This window comes from Varanus komodoensis, unplaced genomic scaffold (genome assembly GCF_004798865.1).
Source record: "Varanus komodoensis strain SLA01 unplaced genomic scaffold, ASM479886v1 scaffold47, whole genome shotgun sequence".
NCBI classification, from domain to species: domain Eukaryota; kingdom Metazoa; phylum Chordata; class Lepidosauria; order Squamata; family Varanidae; genus Varanus; species Varanus komodoensis.
In genome coordinates, this window is record NW_025336045.1 from 4,705,911 (window position 1) to 4,718,903 (window position 12,993).

Genomic DNA, 12,993 nt, shown 5'->3' on the forward strand with positions numbered 1-12,993 from the left:
ACAGTACCCAAAAATACAGACATACTCTCCTGTCTCCTTGTTCTTCATCTTTACTTATATAAAGCTCATGGGCATGATTCACCACTTCTTTGCACACCTGTGTGGCAAAGGATAAAAACATGATACAGTTAAGCATTTTTTTCTCTGTCCTTGTCCCTTGGCTTGGGCACACATTGTGCCAAGCATACAGCAGTGCTTATAGATTGGGCTGGCTACTTCACCTGGATCAGGAGTTCTTTTCCAGCCCTTAGATCCCCCCCCCCTCCCCATGGGCTGTACTCCTGCAGCTGAAATTCTGCATAGCAGCAGCAAGTAGGAAGTTCAAAGGAGCCTTACTTGAAAACAAGCTAAAATCCGTTTTGGCAGTGGTTTCCTGTTGAATTTTGGTGGCAAGAACCTAAACGCTTACTGCCACCAAATTTTGGCATTGAGAGTATAGCAAGATAGATTCAAAGCCTCAGAGACTGCACACAGCTTGCAGAGTGCATCCACCCCGATTCATTTATCTCAAATACAGTATGGGGGATTTTTCATGGTAGAGATGTAATAACTCTACTTTCCCACTCAGTGCAGGAGTAGCCTGAGTTTTGGGGGTGGGGATGCTGGGTCCTCCTGTGCAATATGTATATAAATTTCTTGCTTAAATTAGCCCTGGATTACTTGGATAGTTTCAGTATTCATGGATGAAAAACAACCCTTACAAATGTAAGGTAACATAAAAGCTATTTTTCTAAAAAAAAATATTACGTAGGACTACATTTCCACTGCTGCAGCTTATTGAGAACAGCTTATGAAAAGAGAGAAGGAATTTGGTTCACTTTAAGTGTCTCAAACATTTGGGCCGGTTGAATAAACTTTAGGCTTTTAATTATTTGTAGATATTTAATATTAATAGATATTAAATATTTGGCTTTCAAATATAGCAGTAAATGAGATCTTGGGATAGTACTTTCCAAGTTCTGAAGGTCCACTGGCAGGATTCTAAACTTGAACCCATATTTCGGAAGCCAGTAAGGGTCTTAAGAATAAGACAAAGGAAATGCCAGTGCGTTTTTGAAAGCGTACTGTCACCTCTACTTTACACTTCTGCAAAGCAAAATAGACAGGGCCCTACATGTGGGTGACAAAAATTAAGCTTAATTAAGTTTAGGACTTCTAACAAAGGGGGGCATCTAAAACCAGGGACCATGAATGTCACCAGGTGGTCATGAATTAAACAAATTGCTGTTATAATTTGGCAATATCTGACCACCTGCACAAGTAGCCTCCTTTAAGGGCTTGTCATACAGCTTATTGGGTAACAATACTGTTGTAGTCTCCTTTGTCCTACCTAATGTTGCATAGTTCGCCTTGTTAAGAGGTCAGGGCAAGCTGCCAGGGGGAGCCTTGTACTGATTTGACTGATGAGTGAGCAAAATAGATGAATGCAAGAGGAAGGGACAGGTACAATCATTTGTTTGTTCACTTGGGGACAATTTCTTTTCAGTCCTAGGCAAGCAGGTGAGTGTATCAAAGTTTAGGCAAAAAACAGAACTAGAATTTTTACTTCTGGGAAGCAAATGGTAAAGCATTCAGGTTGTTCGATGTCTAAAAAATAGTGAGGTAGATGCAAAATTATTTATCGCAAAATAAAAGCATTTACTGGAGTGTGTGTGTTTTTGTATTGGTTAGGCTATCAAGTGCTAGCCCCCACAGCCTATTATGATCAGACAGGTGCCTTGGTGGTAGGTCCTGGAGCCAGAACTGGACTTGGAGCACCTGTCAGGTTGGTGGCTTCAGCACCTGTTCTCATCAGTTCTGCAGCTGCACAAGCAGGTAAGTAGATCTTCCATGCTGCTTTCTGAGTTTAGTGAAGAACACAGGTTCTAAAGCTATAGTTTGGAGATAGAGCATGCACATGGTTAAATCTCTGGCATCTCCAGGTGGGGCAGAAATAATCCATCCTGGTAAGACATCGCCAATCATTGCAGAGTTAATATGGAGCTAGGTACGATGGAAGATCTTACATTGTTTCTATCTGTGACAAGATTTATTTTTTTTCCGCTGGTTATCCATAAAAGTTGAATTACCATTTTCTGTATTGATGCAGAAGCTTCTTGCTTCTGATTCAGAAGTTCTGGGACATGGGGTTGTGCTTTTGAACCAACTACAGTTGGCAGTTACTTGGTAGCCTTTTCCACAACGGCAGCGTGCTGCAATCCTGGCAGTAATCTCCATGCATTGCCAGTTGTAAATACAGCCATCCTGGTGCACACAGGAATTTCACTGAATGATGGCATACCTAATGTGGGATGTGGTTGAATATCTAAATGGCATTTTGCTTAATTCTGGTATAAATGTGAGCATTGTCATGGGAGGAGACATGACTCGGTGCTTTGCATGTAGGAGGTCCCAGGCTTAGTCCCTGGTATCACCAGGTAGGGCTAGGAAAGTGTCTACCTGAAACCCAGTCAGTGCCAGTGCCAGTCAGTGTCAATAATACTGTGCCAGATTGGGGAGCGGTATGGCTTGGTATAAGCTTCCTATGCTCACATGCTTTGCGATCTTGAAGATAAGCTTATGTATAAGCATTAACAGAATAATAAGAAATTAACTAAGGTGACTAATGGTCAGTAATGGAAACTCACTAATGGTGTGTTTGACCATTCATTTTTATAAGCACTCAGTATATCTTGCATTCACTTTCCAAACCTTCGTGACAAACCAGAATAAAAAAAAATATTTCTGGCATAAGGTACATAGTGCCTTTAGTATTTAAGATACCGGAGCCTAGTATAGCTACACAGGAGATCTGTCTCAGGGAAGGGGGATGGTGCTACATTCTATTTCTCTGTTGGCTATTCCGAGCCAGGCTTCAATGGTTGGAATAATGGAACTCAAGTGCATATGAGAACAAGCACGTAATTATGATGGCACTTGAGATACCATTTCCCCTCTACTTTGAGCAGGTGAGTGGCTACCTTCCAGACCCCCATTTCACAGCTGGTACTGAAAGCGGGAAGCAGCAAGAGAGCCTGCACCCACTCGACATGTGTGCTCAACGATTTGCTGAAGGGCAGGACTTTTACTGTCTTGGTGGTAATACTCTGCAGAAACGGTACAAGTCCTGCTGCTTTTGTCTTCCAAAAAACCCAAAGTGTAACTGAGATTCTTTTCCTTGCACATTCTTTATGATTTGCAGAAAAGGTAGAGAGTAGCTTTTGAATGAGCCTGCAGGGCAGAATTCCTGTCCAAAGTGGGAAAGCCTGTTGGATTTGTGCAGCCCTAATCATTTTCAAAGCAATGTTGTCTTCTGGTGCTAACTGTAAAGATACCTTGAATATCGCCACTAAAATGTTTTCACTGACTAACATGAATTATATCAGGGTTAGGAAAGGTGGCATATTACAGGTGTTCTGGCTATTGACTACGCTGGCTGAGGCTTACAGCAGTTGTAGTCAAAATAACAGTGATCTTTTTTTTTTCTTGCATCTTTAATCTTGAATCCACATGGTGGGTTAATTTACCTGTAAGGGCTGTCATGTTGTGCCAAGAAACTGCAGGTACTATTTTTGTGTGGCACACATGGCTTGCTGTGGGTGGTTGTGTAGTGTAAACCTTGGTGACTGGGATTGTTTCCAGGTTAGACAGCTCAATAAAGAATTTGTCATAGTGATCAGATTCACATGATCAAAACAAGCCACTGCAGTTGAGCCTCCATGTCTTAATTTAATCGCTAGTGCAGTTCAGACGCTATTTTCCCAATTAACTGCCTGAACATGGCTTGTTGTGTCATCTGAACCTCGGCAGCATGCTTAGGTGAAGACCATTTTCAAATAACCCTCCGTGTAGTTGAAGCTTGCTTCCTCCTCATTCAAGCCATACTCCCATAGTTTGGATAACATGGCATGCCAAGCACAGTGTGTAATTAGGGAAATGACACTTCATGCACACTTGAACATTAAACAAGCCACTGTGACTAATTTACCATGGTAGTTTGTTGTGATCATGCATGTCAGCTCAGGGAAAGATTGCCTTTGTGGGAGAGATTAAGAATGGAAGCTTGTTTCTAAGGTTAAATCATTCTAATACACTATTGCTAATGATGGAAAACCCTGTGTCTTACAGCTGCAGCAGCTTCAGCTGGTGGAACAGCAAATAATCTCACAGGAGCCACAAATGGTCTTTTTCGACCCCTTGGTGCTCAGCCTCAGCAACAGCAACAGCAAACAAACAACAGTCTGCAATCTAATTCATTTTATGGCAACAGTAGTTTGACCAATAACTCCCAGAGCAGTTCACTTTTTTCACATGGTCCTGGCCAACCAGGAAACACATCTCTTGGCTTCGGAAGCAGCAGCTCCTTAGGAGCTGCTATTGGTTCTGCACTCGGTGGATTTGGCTCATCTGGTAAGTTTTGTTTATTTGTTCAGAATGAAAACATTAAAGAGGATGTATGAGTTACTATGACTTGAAAATAACCTAGGTGTTGAAAGCAGTTTGTCCTATAAGATCCGATGCCTAATGTGCTCGTGTTAGTAGCAAGTAGCTCTCTTTTGGAGGACAATTTTAAACAGCTTGTTTTTGTGATTTATTATTTCTACAGTCATTTACTGTAGAATTTAAAGTTGGTCCAGATTGAGAGATATTTGAACTATGTGCAAAAAAATGAGAGCACAAAATAAAAAAGTTACAGTAAAAGCAAAGATCAGTGAAACAGTGGCTTGAATGTATTCACCAGTCAGAAAATGATTGCCTGGAAAGAAAATGCTTTGACAACGCTTAAAGCAACATAATGTAGGTGCTTGATCTGAGTTGGAAGGGCATCTGTAGGGTGGAGCTGCCCTGTGTCTTTTAAATGAGACTAGGGTTGCTTTAGTGAACAACAAAGATCCCCTCTCCACCACTTTTAGCAGCATCAGTTATCAGGAGCTCTGTTACTGGCAGTGAGAAAGCAGTTTTCCTTTCTCAGTGTTACAAGTCCATTCTCAAGAACATCTGAATAGTGAGATGAGCATTCTTTTCCCTGCCACTAAGGTCATCCTATGGTGAGAGAAAGCAGAAACAAATATTCCATATTGTTCTGCAGACACTGTGTGCAGAGACAAAGGGGACCTTTTTTTACCAATGTCTCAGAATACAGCCTTTGGTCTTTCAAACATCTTGCAATATGTAGGCTTTATTTTATTATTTGAACTGATTCAGTTCAAACATGCTTAAACATTGTCATTTTCTTTTATTTTCATTGTGCAGTGATCTTTATTGCTTTTTTCACAATGTGATAACATGAGTGCATAAACACCATTCTAGAACTGGTAAACTACTTAGATTGTGGAAATGGCATATTATTGAAAAAAATGTTAATGTGTGGTGAGACACGTAGTTAGCTCTTTACACTGCAAAGGCGAAGGCATGAGTGAAGCACACACAATTCTGTGCACTTTACAAAAGAATAGAAGTGAGCTTGCACACCTTGACCTTGGAAAATGTCCCATGTGAAACAATTTTTTATATGCTTTAGGGAACCTAAGGGAACTCTTTGGACTGTTATAAGCAGCTTCCCCATTTTAACCTCCCTGGAGTCTTTATTTCAACTGGTAATTGTCCATTTAAAATGAGTAGACAGGTAGAGTGTACTGTAACAATGTACCTGATATGCAGTTTTTAAGATGTTTTCAACTAAAAGCTATGAATGGTAAAACTTAGAATTATGTTCCTGTCATTTTTGCAAAGGGAGAGAGTATCCTTAAAACACATTCTGAAGTATTTTCCCCTTTGGTAGTTTAGTATGAAAGTGATATGTCTATTTATATAACCAAATAAACACCTTTATTTGTAGTCTTGCAGTTTCTTGGGCATTATTTAATTGCAGCCCTACTTTGAGGTAGGTTAGGTTGAGAGAGTGACTTGTTCTGGGTCATGCAGTGAGCATGATAGGTGAGCTGGCATTTGAAACTGAGTTACCCTCATTTAAACCCATTTTTAAACTGCTTCACATACCTTAAGATAGCCAAATAGATGTGAGTGTGTGGCATTCTAGAAAATAGTTGGCTTAATTTCTTTAGATGCCACTGCACATTGTTTTTTGCAGTACAATAATTTGACTGGATGTGCTAAAAAATATTTGTTAGGTAAAAGGGAAATACGGTAAAAATGTAAAGACATCTCTAGTGGGTGAAAGGCTTTCCCAAATAAATGTGCTTATCTTGAGTTTTGCATGGCTGGTGGACTTCAGTCTGTTTCTATATCTACTTTTACAACAAACAGTACTTAATTTGGACATAGACTGTGTTGTTAAACAAAGGGGAAATTTGACTAATGTGACACATTTTGAAGTTCAGGATATATACTCCCATTTGTGAAATAGGGAGACAAAATCTTATTTTCAAAGGTACCTAAATAAACAGGTTATCTTATCATTTTGCAATTACATAATTTTTACAGTAAGTGATAGTTCATGATTTGGAAAATTACTGACATGAACTAATACTGGGGAATATACAAGGATGTCATCAAACTAGAATTAACTTTGTTCCTTGTTTAACTGTGTCTAGCCAGCCCTATAACTCTGTTTCTGCAGTCCACATCCTTTTAAGATCTGGCTTCATAATACTGTTGGACTTTTTCTTTTTCTTTTTTTAAATCCAAGAATATTCTGTGTGGTCAGTTTGTAAGATCTTGAGAAGTGCAGAACCTGGGGTAATTTTTAGTGTCAATTGTAGAGTGTAAGGGTAACATTAATTGCAATATTTAGGGTTTCTTATGCAGAACAAATCCTAACTCTTATTTAAGCTATCACTGGATATTTTTCCTCTCATAATTCAGCTGAATAAAGTGAGGGGAATTGTTTCCAAAATAGCATCCACTTAATATACAGCTTCATTGGTTCGTAATAAACAGTACAACATACCTGACTATTGGTCCCAAAGCCTGACTCCAAAGTATCAAAAACTATAAAATGTTACTAAGTCTTGAGTGCATCAAGACTTGGTGATTACTTTAAATTCTTCCTTATTTGAGGAATGCTTGTACTCATTTTGTGACTTATTAAATCGTGTGGTTATCACAGTAATTGTCTTCAGAATAATTTTATTGTTATAATTATTGTGATCACATCTGTTATTGCCCAGCTGTAGGTTGGGGCTAGGTTTTCTTTGGTTGACACTGTATGTAATAGGGTCTTTTTATTTCTTCTTCAGTTGGCAGTTCTGCAAGTAGTAGTGCCACAAGGAGAGAGTCTCTATCTACTAGTTCTGACTTGTACAAAAGATCTAGTAGCAGCCTAGCACCCATAGGGCAGCCATTTTACAATAGTCTGGGATTTTCCTCCTCTCCAAGCCCAATAGGCATGCCTCTGCAAAGCCAAACTCCAGGACATTCACTTACGCCACCGCCATCACTTTCATCACATGGATCCTCATCCAGTTTGCATTTAGGTAAAAAAAACAAAGCCCTTTTTTGTTTGTATATGTATGTGTGTATATGTATTTTTATATGTATATCAATATTTTATGTTGGGTTAAAGATGTCAATTTGCCTTTTAAGTAAAACATTGTTGTACAGTGGGAATAGTCCCAGTGTGTTGCTCAATGCAGTCAATCTTTAACTGATGTGGTCATTGAAAGTATTCAGCTATGGGAACAACAGGGTTTCTCATACCACCCAGCAGATTTGCCACACAAAAATTAAAGCCTAATATTTACTAAAACTAAGATTGGGTTGTTGTTGTTGTTGTGTTGTTGTTGTTTGACAGGCAAAGTTATATTTTTTCCCTGTATTTGTGTTAAACGTGTGTCTGCTTTTTATGGAGTCAGCTTTAGGCTAATGTTTGGTGCGTGGTAATGATACAAGTTTCACTTATTTAAAGAAAAGCAAAAGTTTGCAGTACTGAAAACTGCTTTCTGAAGCAACAGGTTAATGAATTCACATCAAGTCTTTTTAAGATCTCACCTTAAAAAATGGTGAAGGTAATAGCGGTAAATAGCTTTGATATTTAGTCTATAATGAATTATTTCCATTATATCTCCTTCCTTAGTAATATTTTAATATTTGAACCAGTGATAATGTATGCTGGCATTTGATTTTTTTTAAAAAAGTTATAACTATATAATTATATACTTTGGAGAGCATATTTTGCAACTTGTGAGTATATATTTCCCTTTTAATAATGCTGTGATTAGTGTAAGCCAGTTTTTGCCAACCTGGTGGCTGCAGATGTTTTAGACTACAACTTCCAGCATTCCCGTCAATTGTACATGCTGACTGGGGAGTCCAAACATGTGGACCACACCAAGTTGGCAAAGGTTGGCATATGTTGTGTCTAAATTAACATGGTATGCTTTACAGTAATGAACTGTACAGTCACTGAATTTTTTGCTAGGGAACAAAATATGAATGTGATCCAAAACTTGGCTACCAGAAATGTTTTAAAATATCACACAACTTGTAATACTTAAAATTCATTTGCTGCATTATGGCATGTTATTCAAGTAAATAAACTTAGCTGCTTTCCATTGACATGTAAAAATAGGCAGTTAGATATGATTTGCATGGTTGATCAAGCCATGTTCACCAGTGAGTCGCATGTGAGGGACTGTGTTGACTATTGACTACTTGGCAGTGTTAAGGAGGGATGGTTCTAGGTAAAGCTTTGCAAGATTCTTCCTAAGTAATTTGCAAATTATCCTTATTAAAAATGTCATCATCAAGTTCCTGGTCACAGTATTTAGCATGTATAATAAATGATTAGATTTTCTCCAAAAATCAAATTTGACAGATTTCATTACCTAAATTAGGTTTTTTCTGCAGTCACAATTCCCTAGCTAGAAAATGAAAATGCCATTTAATTTATTACCATAAAATTAATATGATATGGTATGATAGCTAACTGATGAAGCAAGACCTATCAAATGTGAAACAAGGTTTTGGAAGTTTTAGGAACTGTTTGGATGTTGTTGACTATGGAGGAAAGTCTGCCTCAAAAGAGTTTTTACTCGTTGTTTTGAGAAGAAAGTAGTGTCTGACCTGGTAAGCACATAATGCTAATCCATTGTTAACCTGTGGTTCATTGCCCCACCCAGGCTTTGTCTGGCAGATTAACACACAAACCATAGTTTGTTTTTTTTTTCTATCCCTAGAGTGTTTATTTTTTCCTCAGCTTCTCTTGTTCACCCCCTTTATCTCAAATGCCTTTTATAGTGCTGTAAGACCAGCATGTAGAGGGCTGGGGGGTTTTAAACACTCTAGCCTGCTTCCTCTATAGTGAAACAGAACAATTCATGAACAACCCATGATTCAGGGCTCACATGAAATTACAACCCATCATTTAAACAACCAGAGTTCATAACATAGCAGCATACCATGGCTTTTCCTTTGGGCTGTTTCTGATTAACAAACTTTGGTTTATTAGCAGAACTGCCTTTACAGAACTTAATCCAAAATTCAACAGCCCAAGGGTTAAATAAGCTATGGGTTAGCATTATATGTGTACCAGGTCTACAGTCTTGTTCACATGTAACAGCAACCCATCAATTAAAATCCCAGAGGTGGTTGTACACAAGCTTTTACTGCATAACCTGCAGTTGGCTTCTTGATTGGATCTGGAGCATGGCATCTAAACCCAGACTGATAAGGGAATGAACAATTCTAGTGATCAACTCATAGTATGCCACTAGGAAATTATTCCCCTATAATTAATGCCTGATCAGGCTGACTATACCCTGGGCTAAAAGATTTAAATACTGCACTACGATTATTCCAACTCTGCAACAAAAGAGAACTGTATAACCTGCATAAATTATATGCATTAAATATTTCTTATTTTGTATAGGTTGTGCTGCATGGCTTGCTCTGCTGAGTAGTTACTAAAGGGGCAGAAGATGTAGGCAAAGCATTGAAACTTTAACTTCTGCAAGCTCAGCTAGCAGCTCCTCTGGCTTCTTACAGTTCAGTATGCATTGATAAACTGGTTTTAAATTATGTCTTCACAGCCTTATGAGCTTAAACTTTAAAATTAAATTTTTACATGTCTAAAAGTGAGGGATGACTTAAGTTCAAATCTGTACCCAGTTCTGTTGCTTTTTGTTCTTGATTAGAATTACAGTTGATGCATGCAGTGAAGTGAACATGACCTTTCAGTAGAATTTAGTACAGAAGCCTGAATCCTGCACTTTTTAACAAGAGCTTTGTTTTTAACTGTGATATGTTATTTAAGATCATGGCCAGCTTTCAAGTGGTACTATTGTTTTCATACAATTAAAAATACCTTAATACTGTATCCCATTGAGAGACCACAATTTCCGAAGACCATTTCCTATGAATACCAAGATTTTTTTTTGAAGGATTGCATTGTATTTTTGACTAATGCCTATTAAAAACTTGTTCATGGAATAAATTGTAAAACAAAAGCATAGTAATACTTCAGATCAAAAAATGTTTCAAGGGAGTTAAAATGTAGTTAAGTGATCAGGTCAGTGTATTTATTTTTCAGTGCATAACTTTATAACTTTAAGTGATGGTTTGTGAAATGTATACATAGAAACAGAGCGAGTCAGAAGGGGTCTCCTGGGCCATCTAGTCTGACCCCTGCTCTGCTCACGACCCCCTAAATTCAGCAGCAGTTCTTTATTCCAAAAGAATGGTATAGGCTTAGTATGAAGATGAGCACATCCCATTTTGTTAGGTCTCTTTCCTACTTTGAATTGGGTCCAGGCTTCCTAGCCTCCTCAAGGGGTTACAGCCAGTGGGAGGTATAGGAAAGTCATTCTTGACAATTCCCCCTTCATTCCACAACCCCCTGAAGCACCTTTCCCACTGTTCTGGAGGGTCCCTAATCCTCTGGAACAGATTTATAGGGACTGCCAGGCAAGAGCCAAGATTAGCAGATCCTTTCCTGTTCTGCCAGCATCTGCTGCATCAGATTACTTTTATGAATGAAAGGAGCCCATGAAAGAAGTTTTGAATTAGCAAAAACTATGTTAAGTATTAAAGAATGTTAGCTGTTGCTGTTCTGTTTAAACCAGGTAAGATTTCAGTTTTTAATAGATTCTATATGGGGGCCATAATCTACTTAAACTTTTGCCACTTTGAAAACAAGTAAAAAGAAAGTACTCTGCTATTTGCCTTAAACTTCTTAGTGTTTTTCTTTTATCTTCTTCCTTACTTGAAAATTCAGAGACTTACATCATTGTTAGAATTCAGTTGACAGGGACTCAGAATACAAGTTTGTTTCCTCTTTGTTCATTGGTCCTTTCTCTATCCTAGTTCTGCATACTGTTCTTCACTATGTTTTTACTCACTCCCTGCTTCCTTGCCTTCTTGTCACTTCACACTGCTGCTCTCTCTGCTAGGGTGATGCCTGCCATTGCTCTGTCACTGTTTGCCCTTCCCATATTTGAATTAATGTAGCAGTCTCCCTTGCAGGATACAGATACAACTGTTTTACCCAGTTTAATTCTCATGGATATGGTGGTAAAAATATCAACTGATTCATGTCACATTTTATAAAACAACTGAGGCAGGATTTTCTGTAGAAGATGGAAATGATAGCAAGATTATGAATTAGTAATTATGAATAGTTGTCAATTAATAAAGAAAAAAATTGTTTCCAGGGACAATTTTCCAAATAAGATTAGTAAAATGTGTTGATATCCTGAAAGATCACATACTAAATGAGGATCTGATCACACATTTCCATTCAGTAACCTTGGTCACTCAGTAAATTAAGTAAAACCATAGTGAATATTATATCTACTTAGGTTCATGTACTTTTAAAAAAAATGTGTGCAAGATGATTCCTAATTTGTCTAATATGCCTTGATTGTGTGCGCTAATTATATCAAAGTTTATGGAAATAAAATTCTTATGAATATTGATTGCTGTTCAGGTTGAAAATATGGATTCTTATATGTAGGTCAATAATAAGGGCTTTACATTCCATACATTTGAATTACGGAAAATGGTAAATAAACCTTTACTCTTAATCATTAAGTAAACTTTGCTGCCACCTTGTGGCTTTCAAAATGATACTGCACTGAACCTCTTACCAATCAGTATTTGGTCTTCAGATAACCCTACTAATATCACTACAAAGGACATTTCCTCTGTACTGAGGTTCATCTCCCAAACAAGAATTAATTATTTTTATCCTTTTGCCTCTTCAGGGCAGAAGACATAGTCAAGATCTAATCTTAACATGCAAAGCTACTTCACTGTTCTGTCCCTTCCTTTTCTATGGATGTTAAAGCAAATGCAAACTTAATGTTTATTATTACTGTTATTTCACTATGTCACGTGTGCATATTTATCTGTCGCTGTCTTTAAAAACAGTATTTTATAGAATCCATCAAATTAATGGGTGTAGAGTTGGGTACATTGAATAGCATATACCTTGAAGCTCAGTTATGGGATCCAGAGAACCACGAGTCAGATTTTGCACATAAAATATGAGTTTCCATTATCTCCTTCCCACTACAGCCCTAGGGTCTTCCAGAGAACTGCTCCCAAGGGGTTGTGCAACCCTTTTCTGTTGCAGAACATGTGGCATGGTGGGGTGAGAATAGAAATTTGGGGTTAACCCTTTATGCAAGTAGGAAGTGCCTTCTTTCATGCAGTAGGTTCTCTGGAACAACAGGAAATAAGCCATGGAGGCTTATTCTCCTCCTTAGCATAGTTATCCTCAAGGGTATGGCTTATGTCATGGAGATCTAACTAGGGTAGCTTGTTGCCATGGGTAAAAAGCCCCCTGGAATCTTATAACAAACTATTAGGTTCTTAGTTGCTTGTTACCCATGTTTACACTAATCTTCCCAGCATGTGCAGTTAAAGGAAAGCAAGCCACTGTGGCTTATTTTTCCTTAGTCATCATGTGAACCTAACCCTGTCTTGAAATTGTAGCAGCAGGTTTAGATAACTAAACTTTGTGATGGCTTTTGGCTATAAGCAACACAGTTTTTATGTTTAAGTTTATGTATGAATCACTGTTCATCCCACTGGTTTTATTCCAATGTCCTAAGT

The 12,993-nt window shown here is 38.1% G+C and overlaps 1 protein-coding gene across 12 annotated transcripts in view; it reads left to right on the plus strand.

Moving 5' to 3' along the window:
* Nucleotides 1-12,993, plus strand: part of PUM2 (pumilio RNA binding family member 2) — a 69,952-nt gene that overhangs the window by 38,033 nt on the left and 18,926 nt on the right. For 7 of the 12 annotated variants that reach the window (XM_044445214.1, XM_044445215.1, XM_044445205.1 and 4 more), the window contains exons 11-13: nucleotides 1,672-1,815; nucleotides 4,108-4,389; nucleotides 7,179-7,415. In XM_044445214.1, the coding sequence (XP_044301149.1) occupies nucleotides 1,672-1,815; nucleotides 4,108-4,389; nucleotides 7,179-7,415 (663 nt within the window). The remainder of the gene's footprint in view (nucleotides 1-1,671; nucleotides 1,816-4,107; nucleotides 4,390-7,178; nucleotides 7,416-12,993) is intronic. The other 5 variants (XM_044445210.1, XM_044445212.1, XM_044445211.1 and 2 more) reach the window with 2 other exon arrangements.